We start from the raw sequence: 27820 nt of genomic DNA on the forward strand, positions 1-27820 counted from the left end.
AAGAGAAAATAAAATAAGGGTGAGAATAAAAAGGGCCTTTTAACTTAGGGGACCTTTAGGTCAATAATTCGTTATAAATAACTAGTTATTTCGCATACACTTAATAAGAGTTATACACTTAATACATTATAAACATAATAAAAGTTAAGTCTCTTGATCAAGGGCGCAATGGCCTTTGGGTGTTAGAACCTAAAACCTTTCAGATGCCTGCCAAAGTACTTAGCTACATCACCTTAAAAGCACCAAGTATACTAGATATACCAGCATTGGTTTTCTCTTTAATGTTTTCACTAACATTTTTACAGCTAGCAGTGGATACAAAACATATAGATGCAACCTACCTTAGTTTTGTGTATGTGTTTAAATTGTCCCTAAAAAATACAATCTGGTTTTAAAGTGTGAAATTAAGTTCTAAGCAATTTTGGTTTAACTTGTGTAACGCCGCCATCTGCTGGTTTTACCGAGTATCAAATATTCATACGGCTATCAAAGATCTAGAATGTCTATTTATAGCATATCTAAACGTGGGTTTTAATATTATTTAATTTATTTTTATTCAAATATAATTTATTTTTTACTTATTATTGCATATGTTTATTGTTGGTATTAATGACGATGTAATAAAAACAAAGCTCCTTTGCCAGATTGCTTTGTATGACGTAAGTCAAAATTAGGTTGTAGCCAATCGTAAAGTCGCAGAGGTGTGAGTAACCAATCGCGGCACAGCACAGTGACTCACCATACATGGACAGCCATGGCCATATAAGGAAACATCGAATCGCTTTATATGGAGGAAAGTAGATCTTCAGGCAAAGGTCCTCGTTAGTAAACTTTCCTAATTAAACATGCCATCAGAAAATATATTATCTAAGAAAATATCAAACGTCACACCAAACCATAATACAGTTAAGTGCGTGTTTGACTTGAACTGTTTAATCATATATTCACGTTATTCTCAGTAACTAGTTCTTTTAGCGGATGTACGTTAGCGGTCGCGCTTCGTCGTTTCCAAATGTGGCTAGTGCGGCGTAAGTTCAGTTTAGGTTTGATTGATGGACCGTAGGCGGAAACTATACGTTGTAAACTTTGTACGATGGTCGCAAAGGGCTAGTTTTTGATGTTTATTTTGCACTTGAGACTCCGAATCTGTCGCCGAGTTTCACATGTGAATATATCCGTCCTTTCATAAACTCTAGATAGCGAGCGGAAGACGTGGGTTTAGTCTGAGTTGTCAGTTGAGTTGAGCTAATGTTTCTTAGCTTAGCGTATGTGAGGTAAGTTCAGTATCAGGTGAGTTGATCTGCTTGAATCTGATCTCCGATCAGCTAGAATTACTCGATATCTGCCGCATACCGCTGCGGTGCTGGTTGCAAGTCAGTGATTTAGGGATGTTAGGGGGAAACGGGGCTGCCAGAGGGGCCGGGCGCTCGGGGAACGGCGCGGGCATGACTTCTCTACAGGTAGGTAGCACAGTTGGGGCTTTAGGGGCAGTAAACTCCGCCATGAACCTGCCCGATGGGCGCAGATATGACGACAGGCCGTCAGATCATCAGACGGTGCTGAGCGGGTCTGATGGAGACTCGGACTCTGTCGAGGATGAGGAGATTTCCGTGTCGGACAGGAGAGGAGTGAAGCGGGAGAGGAGTGAGATGGAGGTCGGGGGATCCTCTGGATCTAACGCCGGACTGGCTGTTGGATATGGGGGGGTTTCCAGCGGGGTGGCTGGAGCAAAACCCGGCAAGAAAACGCGAGGACGGGTGAAGATTAAGATGGAGTTCATTGACAACAAGCTGAGAAGATACACGACCTTCAGCAAGAGGAAGACTGGCATTATGAAGAAGGCATATTTACCCTGCTCGCTTGTGCGCATGCGCACAGTCGCACAGTGTTCATGCCAACATCTAATAGACTAATACAAAACTAGTACTGTTATAGCAACACTAGTGTTGTCCATCTGTATTGATACTAGTACTAGTACTAAACCACTATGCAAATACTGGTACTAGTGATACTGGTACTAGTTGCAAAAGTACTTAAAGCTAGTGTTTTACCAACACTACTACTATGAGTGTTATATCACCATAATAACTACTATTGCTTTACCACCATATCAATACTATGCAAGTTAAGTTAGTGGTTATTTTGCGAACTCAACTAGTTGCACACTTTATAAATTTAGTGTTTTTTAGGGTTGATGACTAAACAGTTGCCCACACCACAAACTTTCTGATGAGCTGCCCCCCATTTATTTTTATTGACCTAAAGTAAAGTAGTAATAGTAAATGTAGACTCTACTGAGACTATCCAATGGAGGTGAGTTTCACATCTGTTTTGATTCATTTGTCATTGGTCACTCAATTGTCATTCATTCCTGTTTCAGCAGAAATAGCCCTGCTGACGCCCGATCAGGTTACCACTGTAGTAGTAGACATATTGTTGATACATTTGCATGTCTTAAGAACCGGTCCAGTTAAAGAAGTAGTAAGGATAACCTACAGCAGGGCCACAGCTGACCTTCACCACCATGTGACACAGTTCTCTAGTGTCTGTGGTTTAGGGGTTGCAGTATTGGTGTCAGACAGATCATGTTGAATGTTTTTCGGGCATTGCAGAGTTCCCTGTCTTTACCCATGCTCATGGTCAAAAACAATGAGGAACGGTGATGAAATAGTAACTCGGCCAATAAACTGTGTTTAACTGAAACTTTATGCAAGTACATGAACATTTCTTGTTATGCTGCTTAGTGATTGGGTTCTAATTCATAAACAAGTAGGCCTATATGTTGCTTAGCATTAGCATTGAACGGGCGTAATGCCCGGTATGACTTTATATGATTAGTATTCTCTCTATGGTTATGAAGAGTATCTTGTTAAACAAGTTTCAGGTTAGTTACACAGTTGATTATGTTTAGTTAACTACCTAAATGCAACAGATACCAAAGCAGATGTTTCACACTAAATGTTGCCCCCTTAAGAATCATGCCTCGTTCAGACCACCAGCGACTTTCTCGCTATGTGTCGCCCGTCTCTTTTAATGAGGCGTTTCTAAATCTGGTCGTCATAAACAAATGAGTACCACTGACTCTGACGAGAGAAGGATAATGTGAACTTTACTGCTTTGCTCCCATTGGTCCTGAAAATCGCTCATCATTTGCATAAAGTGAAACTTTTCTTAAAGGTGCCATAAAATGTAAAACTGTATTTATTTAGGCATAGATAAATAATACAAGCTCTGTACATGGTAATGACATATCATGAGTCTCAAACTTTCTTATGTATGCAAAAGACCGTTTGAAAAAGGTCAATGTCAACATAACACCGAATGTGATGTTACAGTCGAAATGTACGCCCCAACATTAAATTAATTAAAAATACTTTCTAAAATATTCTAAAGACCTGCTTTCAGGGTTCCCACGGGTCCTTGAAATCCTTGAAAGTTTGTGAATATGGGGGAAAAAATTCAAGGCCCTGGGAAGTTTTTGAAATATACATACATAGATACAGGTCATTGAAAATGCTTGAATCTATTTTATGCAAGATGTTTTCTGGGAAAAAATCCATATTATTCCCTGTATAGTGTAGGATAATATCATAAAAGCACAGACTTTTTAAGCACATGTGCTAAACTGTTCGCTTGTCTTCTGTATGCGAATGTTGATTCATACCAAAATGCTTTTTTGCACATATGTTGTGTTTGACACATGAAAACGTCTCGAGTTATGTATGTAACTGTTGTTCCCTGAGAAGGGAACAAGACGCTGCATCTCCTTTGCCATACTTCCTGCGTCCCTGTAACGCCGTCTTTGGAATATTTCACATAGATAGATATATATGCGATATACCTCCTGGCTCCCGCGTCACCCTATCTTTGTGGTTAAGCCTCACCTTTGGTTGAATTTGATATACACATTCAGACACACTTACACCTGGAAGCGTCCCCAAAGTGTCACCGCAGTAACGCAGCACGAATTCCCTCGAAAGGGAACTGTAACAATGTATCTTAAAAGGTAACACGATGTAACCTTGCTCTCACTTGAAATGTGTCCCCACATTTAGTCCTTCAATTTGAGGGTATTGCACCTGGAAGTCCTTGAAAGGTCCTTGAATTTGAAGTTAACTAGGTGTGGGAACCCTGTGCACATTATACTTTTAAATAAGGTAATAATAGACCCACTTAAAAAAACCTATGTAGATATGAGAGTGAGATTGAACATATTATTTCAATGCATTCTTTGGCACCTTTAACTTTCTTGCGTTGCTGGACATGCATATCCGGTCGCTAAAAATCACTTTCGCTTGTGTCGCTGGAAGTCACCTACCTTCCAATGCAATGAATGATATCATGTCGCTCTGCTATTGCTAGTCGCTGGCGGTCTAAATAGGGTATCATTGTTGGGTTTTTCCCACAGTAATGCAGAAACACATTATATTCTGGTTTATATTTGCTGCAAGTAGCTTTAATGTCCTTTCAACCATATAGCAGTGCAGTACATAGTGAAATGAGACATTTCTTCAGGACCATGGTGCCTACATATAGACACAGTATTGCATAAAACAACAGAGCTGAGGACTAAAGCAAATTTTAACCATTGACCAACCCATATGTACTACAGGACGCTGCATACTTAGTTTGTGGGATTTTTTTCTCTTCTTGTCTTTTATGAGCTTATTTATTTGCTTGTTCTGATGTCATTTTTTGCCCGTCTCTTCATTTGAGTATGATCAAGCTGTGTGTTTAGCAACCACAAGAATCTCAAATCAAAAGATGCTAACCGCATTTCGTTACACAAGCAACTCAATTAGATTGTGTGTCTTAAATCACTTCTGACAATACACAGATGATTGTCATTATTGTTACCCTGCACAAATGAGGTCATGGGCATGACTTATCAATCAGCATTTTTGGTTGTGCAGTGTTGTGATGGAAACTTCTAATCCTCCGTCTTTTCTGTTTTCTAACGTTTTCAGGCATATGAGCTGTCCACCCTAACAGGAACGCAAGTTTTGCTGTTGGTTGCTAGCGAGACTGGTCACGTCTACACGTTCGCCACACGGAAGCTACAGCCCATGATAACTAGTGAGACGGGTAAGGCCCTCATCCAAACCTGCCTGAACTCCCCCGATTCACCGCCCCGAACCGATCCTTCAACCGACCAGAGGATGAGCGCAACAGGATTCGAGGAGACTGACCTCACCTACCAGGTTTCAGAGGTGGATGGTCTCACTGAGCCGAAGGTAAGAATCAGTACTTCGCATTACAATCTCTATCACACAAGCAAAAAGCTATTTAAAGCTATTATGGGCAAACATGCCAACTATTGTTATGAAGGCTTGCGCTATTGGCTATCGACGATGCTAACGGCACAACCCTATTGGCCATACTGATTCACTAAAATGCACTTGTAAATGTAGTTGCATTTCAACCATTTTTCTTTTGGGAATGCATCACAAAAAGAGAATATTTTCCTTGTCTAAATCAGAATAATCCTAAAGGTTTGGAGTTTTACTTTGAGTGGAAAAATTCCAGTCGTTCCAGTATGTTTACTATTTTTTGGAGGTTTTTGATTTACTGAATTACAGACGTGTCCTGGAATAATACAAAAAAGGCTAAAGGTGGCATTCACAATGAGATGCACATGACTTTTACATAAAACTCTTTTTTCGTTCTCATCTACGATAAGGTCAGTGGTGTCACCCAACGAATGTCTTCGCATGGCAGCGTGAAACGTTCAACTCTTATTGATAAAAATTAGATGCCGTCTGCATGTCCTTATATAGTATTGTTTTCCCAGTACACTTTCTTGGCTCTTGGCTGATCACATTCCATATAAGCTGCAGCTGTTTTCAGATTTGGACAACGTACCCCCCCCCCCCCTTTCCCTACTGGTTTAGGGTGAGTAGTATGCAAAATTAGAAACTAGAATCTATGTTTCGAAAAATTGCTTTAAGAGAAACAGCTTTAATAACTAGTGCTGATTACAGATTAATAAGGCTCACTTTCACGTCTAATTTTCACATATTAATTGTTATATGCACAAAAATGAGAACTGTTGTCCTGTCCCAAGATAAAGACCTGTTGGTTGTCTTATCGGTTTTTAACTGGGTTTCTTGGTTGTCAATCTGTCAGTTTCAGTTCAAAACGTGATTGGTTAAAAAACATCAAGGTTTTGCTGGCCGAGCCCAGCTTGTTTGTAATTTATTTATAAATGATAGAGTGAAAAGATAAGCAGCAGTTGCCCTAAAGTCTGGGTCAGTTTAAGTATGTGTACCTAAGGGAGCTTTTGGGAGGAAATATGATTAGGGAAATTTGGAGAGAGAGTTTATAAAATAACACATTCAAGTTTGCTCACTTGCTCTCATGTCATCCCAAATTTATGTGACAAACGATTGTTTTTAGAAATATCTACCATGTGTGTAGATCCAAAAAACTGAGATCCAAAATGTCAAAGCAAAATAATAGGAGTGAGTATGAAAAAGATGTTGGAGGTACGTCTATAACATTTATAAATTTGTTTTGGAAGTTGTAAGACAAGTAATTTGCTTAACATGCCTTATAACATCCAATGCCATTTGCACACTATCATTTTTACAGATTGACAAGCAACTATTATAACTTTTGACAAATTTGTCGAAGAAAAAGTTAACCAAACAACCGAACATGTTTTTATTTGAATTTTCCAAATTATTTTGCCAATTTTCTCTCACCATTGCACAAATTACATTTTCAGAATGTCCTTTTTATTATATTTATTTTACATTATTTAACAATGAATGTTTTTACATTCCAGCAGTCATTTAAGGGCCTTTTACTCTAGGGTTGTTACGATTCCGATACCAGTATCTAGGGCTGTGGCGGATTACAAAACTCACGGTTCGGATCACATTACGGTTTTCGAGGCACAGATCGGATCATTTTTCGGATCAGCAAAAAAAAAGGGTGGAAAAAATCTAATAACAAATAAATAAATTGCAAACATTTATAAATAATAACAAAGTTCCACATTAAGTAAAGTCTAAAATTAACATTAGGTACAGAAATCGAATTAAATGAATAATAACACTGTCTTTATTGTAAAAATTAGTTATTATTATTATTATTTGAGACACAGCCATCTTTTAACTGTATACATCCTGGGAAATATATTCTCAGAAGGCGAAGCACTGCTGCTTGTGCCTGGTGGAGGTATGTATGGACTTATCTAAGTCTGGGGGATACGGTGAATAAGCTAAAGTCCCAAAAAGTCAGCATGTTCCTTTAAACAAGACCTACAGTGAGGAAAATAAGTATTTGAACACCCTGCTATTTTACAGGTTCTCTCACTTAGAAATCATGGAGGGTCTGAAATTGTAATCGTAGGTGCATGTCCCCTGTGAGAGACAAAAAAAATCCAGAAATCACAATGTATGATTTTTTAACTATTTTTTTGTATGAAAGAGCTGCGAATAAGTATTTAAACACCTGAGAAAGTCAATGTTAATATTTGGTACAGTAGCCTTTGTTTGCAATTACAGAGGTCAAATGTTTCCTGTAGTTTTTCACCAGGTTTGCACACTGCAGGAGGGATTATGGCCCACTCCTCTAAACAGATCTTCTCTAGATCAGTCAGGTTTCTGACCTGTCGCCGAGAAACTTGGAGTTTGAGCTCCCTCCAAAGATTCTCTATTGGGTTTAGGACTGGAGACTGGCTAGACCACGCCAGAACCTTTATATGCTTCTTACAGAGCCACTCCTTGGTTATCCTGGCTGTGTGCTTCGGGTCATTCTCATGTTAGAAGACCCAGCCTCGACCCATATTCAATGCTCTAATTGAGGGAAGAAGGTTGTTCCCCCAAATCTCGCAATACATGGCCCCGGTCATTCTCTCCTTAATACAGTGCAGTCGCCCTGTCCCATGTGCAGGAAAACACCCCCAAAGCATGATCCTAACACCCCCATGCTTCATAGTAGGGATGGTGTTCTTGGCATGGTACTCATCATTCTTCTTCCTCCAAACACGTTTAGTGGAATTATGACCAAAAAGTTCAATTTTGGTCTCATCTGACCACACGACTTTCTCCCATGACTCCTCTGGATCATCCAAATGGTCATTGGCAAACTTAAGATGGGCCGGGACATGTGCTGGTTTAAGCAGGGGAACCTTCCGTGCCATGCATGATTTCAAACCATGACGTCTTAGTGTATTACCAACAGTAACCTTGGAAACGGTGGTCCCAGCTCTTTTTAGGTCATTGACCAACTCCTCCCGTGTAGTTCTAGGCTGATTTCTCACCTTTCTTCGGATCATTGAGACCCCACGAGGTGAGATCTTGCATGGAGCCCCAGTCGGAGGGAGATTGACAGTCATGTTTAGCTTCTTCCATATTCTAATGATTGCTCCAACAGTGGACCTTTTTTCACCAAGCTGCTTGGCAATTTCCCCGTAGCCCTTTACAGCCTTGTGGAGGTGTACAATTTTGTCTCTAGTGTCTTTGGACAGCTCTTTGGTCTTGGCCATGTTAGTAGTTGGATTCTTACTGATTGTATGGGGTGGACAGGTGTCTTTATGCAGCTAACGACCTCAAACAAGAGCATCTAATTTAGGATAATAAATGGAGTGGAGGTGGATATTTTGAAGGCAGACTAACAGGTCTTTGAGGGTAAGAATTCTAGCTGATAGACAGGTGGTAAATACTTATTTGCAGCTGTATCATACAAATAAATAGTTAACAATCATACATTGTGATTTCTGGATTTTTTTTAGATTATGTCTCTCACAGTGGACATGGACCTACGATGACAATTTCAGACCCCTCCATGATTTCTAAGTGAGAGAACTTGCAAAATAGCAGGGTGTTCAAATACTCATTTTACTCACTGTAGTTATGCCTGCTTACGCTAAAGCTAACGCTGCAAAGCGAAACTCATTTCCTCTTTACCACTGTTTAGAGCAGCGAAGACGAAATAAAAACGTGCTAGCCGTATGTCAGCTGTTTGGCAGTATTTCAGGCTAGTAAAACGGTGCAATGTCTCATATGCCATGCTGCAATTTCGATGGGTGGCCAGTGTTTCCCACAGGATTTTGAGGAGACTGTGGTGGTGATGACATCACCCGCTAATTAGCATATATGTGACGTCATCATTTGCGTTTGATCTATGTTGGCACCTGAAATATGTTTCACTTCTACTCTTTGATCTGTATCTGTATTTGATCTATATTATATATCAAATTATATTTTAAGCTGAATTAAGCTGTTTTAAAAAGCGAAATAAAAATGTAAATGGGAATCGTGAAAATTCTATTTGTGGGGGCCAGTGTTGATTCTGTGGTGGGCCACCACAAATAAATCAATGTATGGGAAACACTGGGTGGCACAAGTATTAGGAACTTAAAGATGAGTAACTTGAAGACGCGTCACCCCGAGGAACACGATGGGTACACTCAAGTCTCTTATTTCACTACACTGTGGCTACACTTAGTGTTTTTAAAGGACCTTTTTTGTGCTTTTTGTATTTAAAAACTGAAATGCCTTTTATTTAACAACATTGTTTCTGGGCTTTTAAGTTTTAAAGAGATTATTTTGTTATATAATTCATATATAATGTTTTATATTCCTTGATTTATTTGTTGCACTGTTTTATAAACACAGTTATATTCTAAAACTCTCATACACTTTCAGTTTACAGTGTCAGATTCAGTTTACAGTATATAATGTAAATAACAAATAATAATGGGAGTTTTTTTGTAAAAAAATCCAAAACGAATGGCTAAAGGACACATTAACTTATCAATTTTCCACTTTATTTTGTGCCTAAACGTACTGCCAAAACTCGCAGACATGAGCACAAATGGACAGCTGTAATTGAGGCTTTTGGCAGATATGTATTTGTTTCTTCCGTAATTTTAATCCCGATTAGTTTTTTAACTATTTGTGCAGCTTTTATTTGCACAAACACTATAAAAAACATATTTTAACTGTATAAGCTTAACATACAGTATCAGTGTATGCAAAGAGATGCACGCAAGCATTAATGCACATGTAAGAAGCGTGCTCTGAGGGAAATACATAACCCCAAAGTCCTTCTTTTTGTCTGAGCTTGTAAGTCAGACGGTGTAAACCCAGTTGATCTTGGTTTTATACTTCGTATAACAGATGGTGGGGGCCGGACATGTCTTTCTGACTCCCAGGCCGGTCATGTCTCTCAAACAAGCTCTTAGGGCTACATTGCAGCATTGCAGTTTCTACCCTTTTGTATGTAGTAGAAAAGTAAATCTATGTTGCTCATTAGACAGACTGGCCAGTCTGTTGTCCTTGTTTTATTAGTTTCATTCTGAGGCGCCTGAAATAGCCGCATGCCCTCACTGTGAGGACACCTGTTTTCCTGTGAAGGCAGCTGCCGTTCTCGGGATCAATGTGACACAATTGCTTTTATCATCACAGTTGTTGCGACAGTTTCTGCTGCAGTCAGTCAGTTCTGGTTCACTACAAAGCATGCCAGAGAAAGAATTCATACCTTTACATTTAACGCGATAATAAATATGTGTTGTGAAAGTTTTCCATAAAATGTTTATATAGAAATATCTTCCTATATAGCTCAATTGCTAAAGCATGACATTAATAGAATTAAAAAATCAGGGACTTGCTTCGATTCATGAGAAGTGCGGCCTCTAATGGTAAAATCCTACTTGTTGTCCCTTTAATAAAAGTACAATACATTTGTATCAGTAACATATTACAAATACATTTTGAAATATGTCAAGTAAAACTTTAAAAGTATTAATATTGAGTATTGATAATCACCTCAATTGTGAATTTTAAATCTGATTATAATGCATACGATGCTCAAAAGTTGCTGTGTATTACAAGAGTCTGATTTGCCGATCACATAAACTCATACAATCGTACATTTTATGTACAACAAAAACTGAGCATTTTTTCCTATTTTGTCATCGAAGGACATGATGAAACCCACATATACTTCTGTTAGTATACCTGGAGCCACCAGCACCAATAGCACGACCACGCAGTCATCGGCCTCTTCCTCTCCCTCCTCATCCTCGGTCACCATGCAGACTCAGAGCAGTGCCACCTGCTGGCCTATCTCCGCCCAGAGTGTCTCCAGTGCAAATGGCACGGTGTTGAAAGCGACGGCTAGTTCGCCCGCTGGGTTGATGCAGCTGCCCAGCGGATTCACTCTCATGCCAGGTGACGGCTTGTTTTTAATACTTGTCTTTATTTACATCTCTTTACAAATGGGTCCAGATTGCCTTTCGTTTCCTGAGGGTTTCCAGCTTGCATGACATCATTGTTATTAATACACATTGACTAATTTGCTTGCCTGCATGTCTGTACATTCTGAATTCTGCTTTCAGCTGATTTTTCTTTATAAAAGCCTATTCACACCAAGAGTCTTACATGAAATTCTTTTGGATATGAGATAATTGCAAGTATTTCGCTGGCCAAGCAACATATTTTGTTAAAGAGCACCTATCGTCCGATTCATGATTTTACATGGTGTGTAAGTGTGTATTAGTACATGTTAACGATATGCTAAAGCTACAAACCCCAAAGTAAACTACAACACAAAGTAAACTTCTTGGACTACAACAAACACACAGATTGTTGGCAACAGTTTACTTCCTGGGCCTGTTGACGTGGACAAACCTCTTAGTTAACTCCTGTTAGCATTGCATTGTGAACGAATCATTCAAACATGTTAAGGAGCGTCACAATTCCAGCTGACGCGAGAGTTATTCAGGACAATCATAACATACAGATTAGCTTGCCAATCAGGGATACAGTACTATTGAAATTGATGAGTTTTGTACAAAATCAGTGCGTTTCAGGAAGACAGGGATATCTGGAGCTACAAAAATGTACGGTATGTGGAAATAATGTGTTTTTTGAACCATAAACCACATGAACACATTGTATAATACCAAATACACAACATAACGTTGTTGGCTTTTTTTTAGCAATGAAGGCCGTTTAAGCCATTCAGGTTTTATAATTTGTCTCGTGACTCAAGTTTGAAAGGGTTAAGACAGAGATGTTTCAACATTTAAACTATGTATACTTGCGAGATTTAACTTTGCGCCTTTTGAATTCTCTGCTTGAGTTAAAAATTTGCGTCTTTTTTGCTTCTACTTTGTATGTAATCTACTAGCGCAAACAATTAACCTACACTACAGTCGTCGGTGCTGCCTTGCATTGGTGTCTTACTTCTCCATTTGCCATGGTAGACACCAGCATCATAAACATAGTTGAGTGCCTGTAGCCCATAGTGAGTATTTAGTCGCAAGGAGGTGCGTGGATTTGCAGACACAAACCGATGCGCAGGAAATAATAAAACGGACAGATTTGCGAAAAAATGCAATTAACATTCATGTATTGGACCACGTGGAGGTCGTACCAAATGGTTGAATATTATATTAAGAATTGTGCCATCCCTAGTATTATTAATACAAGGGCCAAGTCCAAAACTGACAGACGTCCGTTTTAGTGTTGTTGTTTTTTTTACTTCATTTCTTAATCTATGTATAGTTGAGCCAAACTCATTTGTAGTGGCGCCATTTAGCTTGTCATGAAATAATAAGTACATTATCAATAAATATATATTAATAAGTAGAATCATCTTGCAAAAAAATAAAAACTGATTATAAAAATGGCATGTTCATCTTTGAATACTGCCCTGAATAAGCTAACTTACCTTAAAGTTTACATATAGCCAACAAGACACAATTACTAAATTAACAAAAAATGGAGGCAACGCACCACTTTGTTTATTCAATGAAGAAATGCCATATAAATCTCAGATCAAATATGGAGTGCCACAGGGATCACTTTTAGGCCCCATCCTTTTCTCCTTATACATGCTTATCAATTCGGACAATTCATGCATGGTGTGGATAGGCTTTAAACAAGAAAGCGTGTTGCTGTGTGCTGCCCCGCTTCGCTCTCTGAGGGTGTTGCTGTGTCCCGCAGGCACTGCTCTTCCACCCGGCACACACACCATTCCCCTCAGTCAACTGCAGACGCATTCTCTGGCCATACAGTGTCCGCAGACGCAAAACAGCCACATCACGGCTAGCACCACAACCACCGCCGTACCCGCATACACACAAGCCACCCCACAGACCACGCTCTTCCGTCTGCCCGCCACTGTTTCGCTTACAGGTCAGTTCTTCTCATACTATACCTGTGTTTTACGCCTGGCTGTCTGAAGGGAGCACTTAGAGGCTGGAAACTTGTGTTTGCATGTGCTTTTTCCAGAATATGTTTCTGTGGCTGAACCTGAAATTTAAATTGCATTCTTAGCTAATAAAAATCAAGGAAGTAGTCAAGAATGGATTTCACAATGAATTCTGTGTCCTTGTTTAACATCACTAGTGCGAGTTTACTTGTGCACAATGCAGTGTTTATGAAATAAACACATTTATGAAATTGTTTACAGTTGTTCTTATCATACAAGCAAGTGAACAAAGCATTAAACGTGCCATGAAGTCAACTAGGTAGATAGATTTACAATGTCTGAGGACTAAATAATTGCTCTTCATTTTATGCATGTAAAGATGCTCTGTATTATAACAACACTAAGGATGTTTATGGTTGTGTGTTTATACCAGGTGGTCCAATGCCTCAACAGTTACAAGCCATCCAAGTTCACCCCAGTTCTCAAAGCAGCGAGAGTAGCCCAGAGATCAGTCAAACCTCCTCCACCTCCACTGGTACTTACAGCCACAGATATACCACTTTAATAAAGACACTGCTCTTATTGGGGATTTAGACCCACAAGCTGTATAAAGATCATTGAGACGTTAAATCAGCAAGTATATCGGTTATTTATCAGTTATGAGTAGTGTTTCCCCTGCAGTTTTACAGCAGTGATTCTGTTTGGCGCATTCAGGGTCTGTAAGTGGCGCTCTAATTGCCGTTCATAATCCTGCCGTGCCATTCATATAGATTAAAGGAACAGTATGTAGGATTGTGGCCAAAACTGGTACTGCAATCACAAAACTGGTGGCCAATACACACCATGACATAAACATCAGTTGAAGGCTGCAACTGCACTTTTTAAATGACAATATCCTGGCCGGACCACTGTTGTGAGTGATATAAGTATTTGAAATGAAAATTATTTCTTAATGTCTAGTGACATATCATTTTATGATTAATTGATATAAATTTCTTACATACTGTTCCTTCAACATTAAAGTCCATGATATTTGTACAAAATCATTGTTAATGTACATAATGACTTCACCACAAGCTGCAAAATATTTGGATCCGTTTGGGAAGAACAGATAAGAGAGAGATTATTACAGTCTAACTGTGCGTTCACACCAGACGCGGAAGAGGCGTCAAAAACGCACTATTCGCGAGTAGTTGTACGCTTGAACATTTTGAGTTTACTTGCTTCGATTCTAGTAATTCGAGATATTCACATGTAAATTTGCGTCATGGGAGGGGCTTATATAGCTCAAAATAGGTACTTTTACATGCAACCAAATAATCCGTTTGTAATCGTATTGATGGCTCAATCGTATTGAAAAGCCTTCATGTAAACACCTTAATCAATACGATTGAGGTTGATTTGGATTCAAATTTGGATCGTATTGAAGGGGGTGGTATACTCCGATCTGTGATCCGATCAGCAGGAGAAAAGTACGCATGTAAACGCGTGAATCGTAGTATTTTCTAAATCGGATGCAAAAATACATTGTGCACACGCGCAGAACATTTGTGTTCCATGTTCATGTCTTATATTAAACTCTTATATCACATGATTCCTGTCACAGAAAAACGCAATAGCAAGGCAATATCATCACGCATTAATAACGTAACGTTAATGGGGTAACGCAATGTACATTCTGCCGCGTTTATGTGTACTTTTAAAACATTAGGCTACTTAAAGTTGTGCCTTTTTGAAAGTGTGTTTTTATTACCTATATCTGAAAACTTCTTAAGAACAACTTTCTCCAACTTAGTTTTGACTTTAACCAGAGATAAAGCGTGAACTCAACGAGAGATGCTGTCCGCATCGTAGCGTTGCCAAGTCCTCTGATTTTCTCGAGTTTAGATTTGCGATACTGTTTAAACTGTTTCCACAAGTTTTTTTTCTGCGGGTAAAAGATTAAATGATTTGCTTAGTTATTGGTATTTGGGCTGTGAATAGTCATTGGTATGCTTTTGGGCTAGTTTTGAACGTCCATTCGGATGGGTTTGATACGCGAATCTGGCAACCCTGGCTTTGTGCTTGCGCAGACTTTCAGTTCGGATTCTATAAAATGTACATGTAAACGAACATGTTAATCAGATTGCAATGTTTAGGGTGCATGTAAACTGTATCGTCGTAACCTTCAATCGTATTAAATTCAGTCGGATTGACAAAATTTTGTGCATGTAAATATAGCCAATGAGTAAACTTGCCAGATTGTTCGACCTCCTCAATCACTTTCTTCCAAACAAGATCCTTTTAATTCCTGTAAAAGTACGAAGATGTCTCGTGTAGCGATGATGATTGTCCTTTACTGTTGTTTTGTTTTTCTGCCTCCGCTCGCTTCCTGTAATCACGTCAATCACGTTCAATGTGGAACGTGGCGCAGGCGTGGTCTGGTGTGAACGCACCATAAAAGTTGAATGCAATTAAATATAATAAAAAACAATAAGCTTACATATAAAAATATTTTAAACTATATATAAAAATATAGTTATTGGATTTTTTTTTATTATATGAAAGGCACTACAGGTGTGAAAGGCACTACGGGTTTGCACATCCAATGCTAAATTAACTTTGAAGGTGACATATTCTATCCGTTCTTTTTTCCATTCTCACAGCAAGTCACACGGCTACCATTGTCACTTCCTCAGTGCCTTCTTCAATGGCAGGTCACATGATGTATCCCGGAGCGCACGTCATGTATGCTACATCCACCCCTACGCTTACCGACGGGGGTTTAACGGTCCTGAATACCTTCCCACAAGCACCAACAGCGATGCACGTGTCCCACACATCAGGCCAAGACTCAGGTCAGCCAGGGGGTCACGATTACATGTTCATGTTATTTGACTACTTATAAAGGAGGTCTGATCTTCGATTAAAGGGACACTCCGTTTTGGAATCCATTCAGCCGATGTACCATGTCTTAAGATTGACAGAAAATTAAAAGTTGCGATTTTCTAGCCAGATATGACAAGGAACTATACTCTCATTCTGGCGTAATAATCAAGGACTTTGCTGTTGTACCATGGCTGCAGCAGGAGCAATAATATTACGCAGCACCTGAAAGAGTCCCCTTGGTAACTTTCAATAGCAGGGGACTATTTTCGGGCAGTGCGTAATATCATTTCGCCTGCTGCAGCCATGTTACGGCAGCAAAGTCCTTGATTATTACGCCAGAATGAGAGTATAGTTCCTGACTATATCTGCCTAGAAAATCGCAACACTTTTATTTTCCGTCGGTCTTAGTACACGATGTAGCTACAGAAGAGACAAGTTTTTAAGGGGGAATTATTTCTTTTTTATTATTATTTTTGAGTGCAATGCTAATGGACTAATCAGATTCAATGGATTATGCTAAGCTATGCTAAAAGTGGTACCGCCAGACCCGGAGATCAGGTGAATGGATTCCAAAACAGTAAAAATGTAATATTTAACTCTAGGGGAGCTGGAAAATGAGCCTATTTTCAAAAGGAGTGTAGTGTCCCTTTTAAGTTGTGTGAATTTAGCAGCAAATAAGTGTTTCCTAAAGTTGCACAACAACATTGAGGATTATTTTTCGACCACTCCTCCGTACCTGTTTAAGTTCATTAATATTACTGGGTTGCACACCCTCTTACCATAGCTCAGTCATGGGTTAACTAAAATTAATATATTCTCTTTTTTTTTTATTTAGGTGGAGTTCCCCAGATGTTTCTTACAGGGCCTCCAGGAACCGTACAGATACCAGTTTCAGCTGTCCCCCTACATTCGGTAACATAACTACAACTCTATACAGATATGTACCAGTGGCGGCTCGTGACTGCTCATCTGAGGGGCGCAAATTCAAAATAAGTGTTCAGAGTGTCGTGTGTTGCTTGCGTTTTCAAAATCTGGGTTTGTTGCATCATGTGAACCATGTGCATCACGTGTTTTGTCAAAATAAGTGCCTGCTGCACATGCGTCAAAACCGTTTATGATAAAAGAGACACTCACGTTCACAAAATACACGCAAGACACTCCCTTAATACCAAACTTTGATTAGGCATGAGATTATTCGAATATCTAGCAAACACGAGCGTCTCTTTTATCATAAACTCTTTAGATGCATCTGCAGCAAGCACTTATTTTGACAAGACACGTGACTCACACAGGATCTCTCGATGCGCAGAACACATATTTTGAAAGAAGGAACCACACACATGACGGGCTACATACATGTTGTGACGAACTTCGCCTCGAACGCCCTCTAAAAAAGAAGTCACGGGCCGCCACTGCTATTTACTCATCCTTTTTAAAAAGTAATGAGCTGGTATCATAAAGCAGTTGTGTTCCTCTCCCTTCAGATGTTGATCAACCAGCAGCCCAACAGTAACAGCGGCGCCACCCTCACAGAGCTGCGGGTGGTCAATCTGGACAATACCAAAGGAGACTGACGTTGACAAGGAGTCCGGGTGACTGCTCGCTTATACCGATTCCTCCTGGGATCAAACATGCCATGCAATCAGACTGCCATTATATTTATTACTGCCTTCTCACTGCGTCGGGTTCACAGACCCGTGACACGTGAATGACGGGACATTTGAAAGCCTCTTTACGGACTCCATTCGGTGGGTAGTGTGATAATGGATTATATTTGTTTATATGTATACAAAGACAAACATCTATACCGAGATGTCTGCACTATCGCAGCAGGTGCTGAAGGTTCACCTTTTGCCCAAAGATTTAGAAATGTTGACGGGTGGACAGAGATACTTGATTGTTGAGTCATTTAAGTTTAATTCGAAACGGTGGTATTCAAACCTTGTAACTCGCCCCTTGATATTTGAGTCATATAGGTGATTATATAATTGCATGTACATTTGGTGTCCAAAGTCATTTTCATTTTATTTTTAATTATTTGAATAATTTAGTACTCAATATTCATGGACCACAAGATATTACAGGCTGTAAGTGTCTTGTATAGCTGAAAATCATGACAAAAATGGAGTAACAATGTTGACTTTCGTGAGCGTGCGTGCGCGCGTCCGTTTGCGAGCGTGCGTGCGCGCGTCCGTTCGTGAGCGAGCGCGCGTGCGTCCGTTCGTGAGCGAGCGTGCGTGCGTCCGTTCGTGAGCGAGCGTGCGTGCGTGCGTGCGTGCGTCCGTTCGTGAGCGTGCGTGCGTGCGTTCGTGAGCGAGCGTGCGTTCGCGAGCGTGCGTGCGTTCGCGAGCGAGCGTGCGTTCGTGAGCGAGCGAGCGAGAGAGAGTCTGTGTATGACTGTCAGTGTTGTTACATACTGTCAACACTGTTACTCTACCTTGGTAACAGAGACAGTAACTGAGTTGACACTGACTAATTCTGACAACAGGAAATCGTGATTTTCAGCTATACAAGACACTTTTTACAGAAAATACTTTATTGTTACTTTATGGCCTATATCTTGTGATCCATGACATATGAGTAACTAATAATTAAAATAATAAAAAATAAACAATTGGAAAAACACCAATCATACCTGCATTTATATAATCACTCAAATATTTAAGATCTTGTATTTTAGTTCAGATGTAATGTTTCACTTACACACATTTTACATATACTGTATAATTTGTAAATCATTTTGCTGTTCATGTTTACCGAGTAAGTTATTTCAACAGAATTTATAAGATGCTATGGAGTTACATATAGTCTAAGAATACGGGAAAGTGATCATAAGACTTTTGTTGGGGTGAACTATCCATTCAAATAATATGTCTTGTTTAAATACTTTCAATACTTACTAGGGGGTTTGTGTACAGTTTGAATACCATTGTAGAAGATATGCCTATATCTTAACATTAATTTTTAAATCTAACTTTACCCTTATGGCATCTGTATTGTCTTTATTTCTCAATTATTAGATCATATAAATGTGCTGCTAGAATTAAGTTTTGGGTTCAGAAGGCATCCACATTGTAAAATTATCGGACAAAGACCATTTGTCATTCCATGTTGTAAAATGCTGTGCCAAACTATATTGTACATTGAAACCGAATGAATATTTTGTGGTCGTAAGACGTGCTTTTACACAATGCTGTAACAGAAAGACACTGACTTGCATTTGTAATGCTTGACAATGTACCTACAGTGATGAATACGGTACTGCGCAGTCACAGGTCAAAAAATGGACGCTTAACCTTGTAGTTACAGCTGGAAAGGTTCATCAATTCAATTGAATTGTTCTTCGATTGCCAACTCTTTATATGTGCACCCATATATTTTTGTAAGAGTTTGTTAGCGTGTTGTATTTTTTGAACACTTAATTATATATATATAAACCACTTTTTCAAGGACTTTAATTTGGATGTCCAAAGGGCTGTATATCTTACTATGGTCTGCTATATGTACATTTGATTTGGTTTCGACTAAACAGACCACGAAGCCTTGCAATTGCGTACTGTTAAACAGATTGACATGGACCATTGAAATACTGAATGTTTTAGGAATGGTGTCATCTCTTCATTTTGGGGGTCGACGAACCTGAAAAGATCTTTCTTTAACTTCAGATCAAGTAGGATTTACGAAGTGTCCAGAACAAAAGTGTTTGTGTTGTTCAGTATTAATAGTTTTTCTTTAATGCAGGGAAGACTTGCTAGAGTTCTTCAGTGAATCTTGTCCAGGTCATTTGATAAAAACAGAGGAAACTGAATTTTGCATAAATTGCATTGTGGCATTATTATCATCATTATCAATTATTAAGACACCACATCTGATTCTTAAATGCATGGTGCAATGATCTCCTCTATTATCAGTAAAATAACATATTTAAGTATATATATGCCATGGTGGTATTTTTTGTACCACATTTTTAAGCTGCTTAAGCAAAATGTGAATATGGTTGTATCACATTACATTACATTAAAAAAGTGACAAAAAAGTTTTCAAATGTCATGGCAATGGGTTTCAGTTTTCTCAAGTTCTTGTTTGATTTTAGGGAAATGTGACCTGGACATGTTTTTATTTCACACGTTTGTTTTCAGTTTTTTTTTAACTAGTTGTTATTGTGTGGAATGTACTATATATGGCCCTTATTGTACATAATAATTTCGATTTCCTATTACTTTAAACCGTCTGTAAGTAGCTCACATGGCTGCGTTTGAAATTAAAATATGTCTGCACCCTGAAAATATTCAGTGGACTTTGATATCTATTGGTTTTAATGTGAAACACAGATTCTGTGCTTTTTTCCCTTTAGTGCAGTGTAACCTTAGTTGTGGATAAAATGTTGGCCTTATTATGTTAATTATCTTCTTATCTACAGTGCCATTTTCCTGAGAATGAGTGTTTTTTTTTATTACATGCTGGGTAAGCTTTATTATTGATCTGGACTCAAATGAAGTTGACAGTAGCAAAATGAAAGTAAAACCTTATTTTTAATCATTAATTCACCTTAATTCTCACTTCTTATGAAACTGTAATTATGTATAGAGTTTTCTTTTATAATAAAATATGTTTGTTTGAGAATAATTCATTTTAATGAGTATAATAGCAAATATATGAAATGCAAGCATCCTGAATTTAACTCTTGATTCCTGTGTGTTTTTAGTAATAAGATATGATATAGTTACAAATATACACAATAGTGTTGTGTGCTTTTAGGGCAATTAAATGTGTTTGCATTTTTAACAAAGACCAATAAGGACAGTTTAGTGAATAAAATTCTTCCATACCAGACTTCGTAAGCAACTTGTTTTGTGCACAGAAGTGCTAGATATTTTTGGAAAAGATTATCCCCAAAAAAAGCAACACCAGAAAATTCCCTAAAATATAAATGTGTGGTTTAGCATTAAGTTTTGTTTTCACTTGAATTTCTGCAGAAGTCAAAAATTTGAATAGGGATGTGTACATCTATTTTGGTAGTGTAGAGATTTATACTTACTAACTTGAAATATTTCTTTAAATGGTTCATCTCAAGACAAATAAGGTTTACTATAAGATTATTTTGTGACGAGAAGACTGTGACTATATTTCTGTATTGTAGAGATTTTAGCCCTTTTTGTTTCTGATATAAAATGCATGTTTTTATTGTTTATTTAATGAATTTGAAATGCATTGTAGTAAATCAGTAACAATTCCCTTGCGCTCATTGCATTGCACGTGGCCAATAAAGTCATCCCGCGTTTCGCCATCATTATAAATTTGTTAAACAGATTTGCAAACTAAACAAGTTTTAAACATTTGTAGTTTTGTCTTAATATGTATTTTTATCCTCCAGAGGTCGCTGTGGCTCTGTTTCAATGAGCTCCGTAGAAAAATAACATGAGGGATAAGTGGCCCTGGGTGGACAAAATTAAATCTTTTCTATTTTACCTCTAAGCGGTGTATTTCAATTTTAATAGCTGCTAAAGAATGTTTATAAATATTGTGTACAAATATTTAGGCAATTATTATGCTGACAACTACTGAGGCTGTGAATAGGCTTGTTTGACTTCATGCAGCGCCGCAAGAAACGACAGCCAAATGACGTCAAAGTACCGCGAGAGCAATTCGCGAAATCATACGGAGGAGTCTGCTTTTAACTCGTTCTCGCGGAACTTTGACGTCATCCGGCTGTCGGTTCCTGTTACTTTTCTCAGCGTTAGTCAGAAATAACTGAAGGCCGTTTCTCGCAAACTCCGAATGTCTTTTCCCCCCCAAAATATTAACAATTATAAAGTTGACTATTATTCTTAGTTAATCGTAAATTGTTGTTATATGCTTATGACTTGTGAATGTAATGCTCAGTTAACTTAAATAATCCAGGCTTGATTACGTATGCATGCAGCCTGCATATCATGTGACCTCTGGAGGTTGCAGCCTTCAGTCGATGTAAATAATGGATACTCAATGCGAATCCCATTAAATAATTATAATAGTGGTTAATTTAGTTCATAAAAATGATAGATTATAATGATATTTGATGGTAGCCCTATAGAAGATTCAGTTGTTGGCATCCATGCAGACCATTTTTGTGTTGTGCCGCGCAGACGGATCGGTTATTACATCAAAGTACCGCGAGAGCTACAGTATTCGTGCGGTTTTGATGTCATACTCCGACCAGTCTGCGCAGCGCCGCATGAAGTCGATCACACGCAAGAGGGCGCTGGGTGTTTTGTTTCGTGTTTGGATCAGTGTTGACATTCTGGCCTGCTGCTAAAGCACACGAGATCGTAGCGAAGTGTTTTAAGCCTGTACTTTAATTTAATTGTGATGACACTGTGTTTATATCGTAACCCTGAGCTAAAGAAAGCGATCTAATGTAAGGGTAAGAGACTGCTCTATCCTGTCATTTTAATGTTTCTGTTTGCTGACAGAGGTCCTACTTAATCTTTTGAATAATAGCATTGCCATGTTTGATTGCGCTTAATTTTTGGTTTCCTTATGTGTCGTCGTGTAAATGTTGCTATGCTCTTTGATTTTACTGTTGCCATTGTATGTTGAATATTGAACGCAGATTGTGTTTGAAAAGCTCGAGTTCCTCTTCTCTGTGTACTGCTAGCCTTCATGCTAATGCAATTGTAAGCAAATGTAATGTGTGACGTTTCCTTTGAGTAAATAATCAATTTAATCGATACAGAATAAATATTTCAGTTAAGCGAATAGAGATTTACAGTATGTATGTATTTTGTAAGTCGTAAAATATTTCTTTCTTTCAGCCTGTGTGTACACTCTTGGTTTGAAGGGGAACACTTTATTGTATTTAAATGAGTAACATGACACAACAACATTAGCAAAATCCTAAGAAAAACAAATCTCACATAGTAAGTTAGATAACATATTACTTTTGTTTGGGTATTATAGTTTCCTTTAGTTCATTGGTCGTTTAAACTTAAAAACTTAAATTGTGAACTTATTAAATTATGGATGTATTTATTATTAATAAAAAATTGGGTTATACATAACGTCATAACATCAGGTCAGTACTATAACATTTAACTGCGTTGCCCCGCCCCCTTTGGTTACTACACTAGCTAGTTAAATTTGTACGATTTTATGTGTGGGTTGTACATTAATTTGTGTTTTGTTTACTAAGCATTCCTCACAGTTAAAGAAAGGTCAAAAGTATGGATCTAGTTCTCTCAAAGTTAAGAGTCTCTGTAACAGCTAGCTTTGTATTTAATGTAACATTGATTTTATTGTAGACAGTGAAGAGTACTCTTAGTATAGTTACATTTAGAATTAAGTGAATGTCTAAACATTGCATTAAGTATGCAATACATTTAATACAGTACGTTCAATTCAACATACTATTTTAAGTTTTGGCTTGTAAACATGACATAACTTATAAAATCAAGTTGAAATCAACTTAAATTTTTAAGTTAAAGTAACATAAAAATATATGAAGAGTTTGGTTCCAAAACGTGATAAATGCCATTTAAAAAAAAAGTTACTGCCAAAAACTAAATTAGCCTAAAACAAAATTAGGACAGTATTTAAATGTAAAGTCTTAATTTTACGCAAAATCCAATATCTGCCATCTTATTCTGTCATCTTTTCTCCCTTTTTTCCCGAAACGCGACAAACGCACTCCTCATTTTCTACAGAACGCAATAAATCCACTCCACAAATTACAGCGCACCATTCTACGCATTGTAAACAAACCTTTTGTGGACCCCATTCACTTCCATAGTTGGAAAAAATTATACTATAGAAGTAAATGGGTCCACGAACGGTTTACGGTTTGCATACAAACATTTCTCAAAATATCTTCCTTTGTGTTCATCAAAACAACCAAATTTATACAGGTTTGTAACAACATAAGGGTAAGTAAATGATGACAGAATTTTCATTTTTGGGTGAATATCCCTTTAATTTGCAAATGCAGACATATGCTGCTTGTTGCTCATAATTGGACCACTGATGTGTTGGAAACCAATATGAATACATACAAAATAATTATTATTATTTTTTTAAATATAGTTGAATATGATGCCAATTTTACACTATAGTCAGACAGGGTTGAGCTTGCCTCTCAGGAACGGGTTTTTTGCTTGTGGTTATAATGGAGAAGTTTGTGAATTTCCCTGTAACATACAGTATATCACTTCTCTTTATGTTTGCAGGTGGAAATAAAGCGGATCTTAAGATGCTGCTGTCCTTGGGGATGCTGATGCTCTCTGCCACCCAGATTTACACCATCTTTACTGTTCAGATATTTGCCTTCCTCAATCTTCTACCTGTGGAGGCTGATATATCAGCAGTAAGTTTTGCAGTAAGATATTACTGTATGTGAAAGTATAAAAAATTAAATGCACATTTAAACAATGAAGGCATCAGTAAAATATTTATTTGTAATGTACTGATGACTGATCATTTAAAAAAAAATGAGTGGTATTTTGTTTTATTCTTCTAGCTAACTAGATGTCATTTCAAATAAAATAAGGAAAATAATAAGTAAATATACACGTTTGTATATTTCCTAATTCAGCTCTAATGAGGGAAGGCATCACCTGTGCTTTACACATTTGCATTTATTTTTCAGTATTCATTTGACAATAAAACAGAGAACTTTGATGACCTACCTGCTCGGTTTGGCTATAGGCTGCCCAGTGAAGGACTAAAGGTGAGTAAACTATATACTACCATCAAGAGACGGTTTCTTTCTGTTTCACGTCTATTAAAATTTGCCTATAATAGAAGATTTGTTATATCTGTTTTTTCCTTACTCATTTGTAAAACAAGTTTTATACAAAGTGACAGAAATAATGGGGCATTCAACAGTTGTCACACTTGCACTACATTCATTATATAGTAGTATATCTCCCCAATAAGTCAAAATAAATCATAAATTTCCTGCTATGTGTCCATGCACCCATTTTGTTTCAATAGAAGATAATCTGATTATTTTTACTAAGGATTTAAAAGAGGAACTATATTTTATGGCGTAATAGCCCTTTTGGGAGTACTTCGACTCGGCGCAGTAACACCCTCCCTCTCCCATTATGAGTGTGAGAAGGGGAGCGGACTTTTCAGGCGAGTCGAAGTACTCCCAAAAGTGCTATTACGCCATAAAATATAGTTCCTCTTTTAAATCCGCTTAGAAAAGCGCTACGTTTTATTTTGTACCACCAAACTTGCTCGTATAACTACTCGTCTTAAATAGGAAAAACGTTGATGTGTTTGGTCACTTCTAACTTTATCTCTAAATGGTACCATTGAATGAATGGGGCTAAGCTAAATGCTATCGAAGCGTCGCAGCGCGCTCCAGCGCTTACGTGCACGCACACAGATGATAGAGGGATGTATCAACAATTCTTAGTTAAGGTAATAACATATTTTAATATTGAAAATGAGTAGACTATTCCTTTAAGTGGCACACTCTCAAATTTTGGTGGCAAAATGCCACCATTTGGTGGCAGTCTGGAGCCCTGGAAGTCAAACAAGTAGAAGTAAAGAACAAATCCGATAAGAAGTAAACTCACGTGTCTACTACCCTAACCAGTTAGTCAACTATTCTGCCCTGTCTCTTTTAAAGGGACACTCCACTTTTTTTTGAAAATGCTAATTTTCCAGCTCTCCTAACATTTAGATTTTTACCATTTTGGAATCCATTCAGCTGATCTCCGGGTCTGGCGCTATCACTTTTAGCATAGATTAGCACAATCCACTGAATCTGATTAGCCCACCAGCATTACGCTAAAAAATATCCAAAGAGTTTCTATATTTTTCCTATTTAAATCTTGACTCTTTTGTAGTTACATTGTGTACTAAAACCGACCGAAAATCAAAAGTTGCAATTTTCTAGGCAGATATGGCTAGGAACTATACTCTCATTCTGGTGTAATAATCCAGGACTTTGATGCTGTAACATGGCTGCTGGAGGCGTAATGATATTAGAAAATAGTCCCCTGCTATTGAATGTTACTAAGAGGACTATTTTCGGCTACTGCGTAATATCATTGAGCCTCCTGCAGCAAAGTTCTTGATTATTACGCCAGAATGAGAGTATAGTCCTAGCCATATCAGCCTAGAAAATCTAAACTTTAATTTTTCTGTCGGTCTTAGTACACAATGTAACTACAGAAGAGTCAAGTTTTAAATAGGAAAAATATTTAAACTTTTAGTTTTTTTTTAGCAGGATGCTAATGGTCTAATCAGATGGATTATGCTAAGCTATGCTAACAGTTGTAGTGCCAGACCCGAAGATCAGCTGAATGGATTCCAAAACGGTAAAAATTTAATGTTTAACTCTAAAGGAGCTGGAAAATTAGCATATTTTCCAAAAAAGTGGAAACCATGTCGTAAGCTTTATAGTTACTTCGTATAAATAAATAAAAATCTGTATGTGATTAATCCATCTTAAAAAGAAAAGCTGCTAAAATTAGCATTTTTTATCCATAAATGGAGTTTCGGTTCCTTGCTGTTTTCGCCCTGTTGGCTTGCTTACTGGGATTTTGCTGACATTAGCTTAACTTACACTAGCGCAGTGGTTTTTAAACTAGGGGGTGCGAGATGGTGCCAGGGTGGGCCCCCGTTTTATTTATTTTAATAAACACATTGGGAGGGTACACATGCCAAAAATTTTGGCAACCACTGCCCTACCGCTTTGTAAATTCTGTAAATGTAGCTTTTCTTGTAATGGTCCAACAATCTTAAAGTCACAGTTTCACTTTTGTATGTGGGTGGTATTGGGATGCACTTGATGTTGATACAATTTCTACGCCTTTTACACTGCTGTTCATTGTTTTATTCCAATAGATTATAATACTATATATTCAATGCTATGTACTATTTATTTAATAACTTTTCGGTTTTCTGTGGTTTCATTTCTTCCTCTTTTATCTAAAGATGCCCTAAAACAATGACATAGTGTAAAAAGCACTATATAAATAAATCTGACTCGACTAAGCTTTCTGTTCCTGATCTGTATGATTCAGATGCACCTCACCAAACCTCATGATATGTTAGTGATAACTATGTTGAAATTACATTGCTTTACATCTGTTCGAGTTAGTTCTCCTTTCGGTACAGCTGCTGTTATCTTTTCTCCTGATTTTCCTGTAACTTCCCCATCAGTATATTTTTAAAGGCTGTCGCTTGACATTTTAATACTTACTTCAGGTGCTCGAGGGAGTTTTCGGACAAGGGTGGCCGGTAAAGCAGAAGTTAACTAGCTTAGACCAGCTAGAAACGTTTACGATGTTACACTACAAGGCAAAAACAGATGTGGTTTTTGCCAATCCTTCAACAGATTTCCAATGTGGCCTCAAGATGACTTAAAGTATACAAAATAGGACAAAACAAGGGTTACAAACTAAAACTTTCAAAAATTGTTTGGTTATTTGAAACAAATTTACATTGTCTGGTCATGCCAAGCTGATTCTGTGTTTTCATCTCTTATGGATTGTTTTTGTGACACATTTTAGTTCGTCCTCAGTCATGTGCTGACCTCATGCCTGCCTGTTTTCATGGCGCAATAATCCATTATTTAATAACAGGAAGTTTTTCCTTTTAGCTGCACTTTTGCTGAGGGAAGAAGTTCCCCAGTTACGTTGCATTTTCACAATTTTGTATAAAATGAAGAACTATGAAAGTCTCGTAATGGATCGCACAGGGTTCAAGATAAAAGTATGAATCTAATTTAATCTAGTCCAAATCTTACAATCCACTGAGTGACTATAGATAAAGCCATATGTCAAGAGGT

The 27820-nt window shown here is 37.9% G+C and overlaps 2 protein-coding genes across 6 annotated transcripts in view; both read left to right on the forward strand.

The window, feature by feature from the left end:
* The first annotated feature begins 978 nt into the window (after positions 1-978).
* On the forward strand, positions 979-17919 carry srfa (serum response factor a). 4 transcript variants are annotated; one of them, XM_055217548.2, is made up of 8 exons: positions 984-1841; positions 4968-5234; positions 10934-11183; positions 12963-13154; positions 13604-13705; positions 15816-16007; positions 16874-16950; positions 17523-17919. In XM_055217548.2, the coding sequence occupies exons 1-8, from the start codon at positions 1389-1391 to the stop codon at positions 17610-17612; spliced, it is 1623 nt and encodes a 540-aa protein (XP_055073523.1). In that variant the 5' UTR covers positions 984-1388; the 3' UTR covers positions 17613-17919. The 4 variants fall into 4 exon arrangements, with proteins under 4 accessions (XP_055073524.1, XP_055073523.1, XP_055073526.1 ...); XM_055217549.2 differs by lacking the exon at positions 13604-13705 and having other exon boundaries at positions 979-1841; XM_055217550.2 differs by lacking the exon at positions 12963-13154 and having other exon boundaries at positions 987-1841.
* A 4359-nt stretch (positions 17920-22278) lies between these two features.
* Positions 22279-27820, forward strand: part of rnf13 (ring finger protein 13) — a 32343-nt gene continuing 26801 nt past the window's right edge. The window contains exons 1-3 of one of the 2 annotated variants that reach the window (XM_055218142.2): positions 22279-22435; positions 24240-24376; positions 24659-24739. In XM_055218142.2, coding sequence (XP_055074117.1) covers positions 24263-24376; positions 24659-24739 — 195 coding nt within the window. In that variant the 5' untranslated portion in view covers positions 22279-22435; positions 24240-24262. Of the gene's footprint in view, positions 22442-24239; positions 24377-24658; positions 24740-27820 lie in introns of both variants that reach the window. The other variant, XM_055218141.2, reaches the window with a different exon arrangement.

This window comes from Misgurnus anguillicaudatus, chromosome 23 (assembly GCF_027580225.2).
Source record: "Misgurnus anguillicaudatus chromosome 23, ASM2758022v2, whole genome shotgun sequence".
NCBI classification, from domain to species: domain Eukaryota; kingdom Metazoa; phylum Chordata; class Actinopteri; order Cypriniformes; family Cobitidae; genus Misgurnus; species Misgurnus anguillicaudatus.

Coding starts and splice junctions, on each gene's coding strand:
- srfa (XM_055217548.2), top strand. CDS start 1,389: ATGTTAGGGGGAAACGGGGCTGCCAGAGGGGCCGGGCGCTCGGGGAAC. Junction 13,155..13,603: donor CGCCACTGTTTCGCTTACAG/GTCAGTTCTTCT, acceptor TGTTTATACCAG/GTGGTCCAATGCCTCAACAG. Junction 16,008..16,873: donor CACATCAGGCCAAGACTCAG/GTCAGCCAGGGG, acceptor TTTTTTATTTAG/GTGGAGTTCCCCAGATGTTT.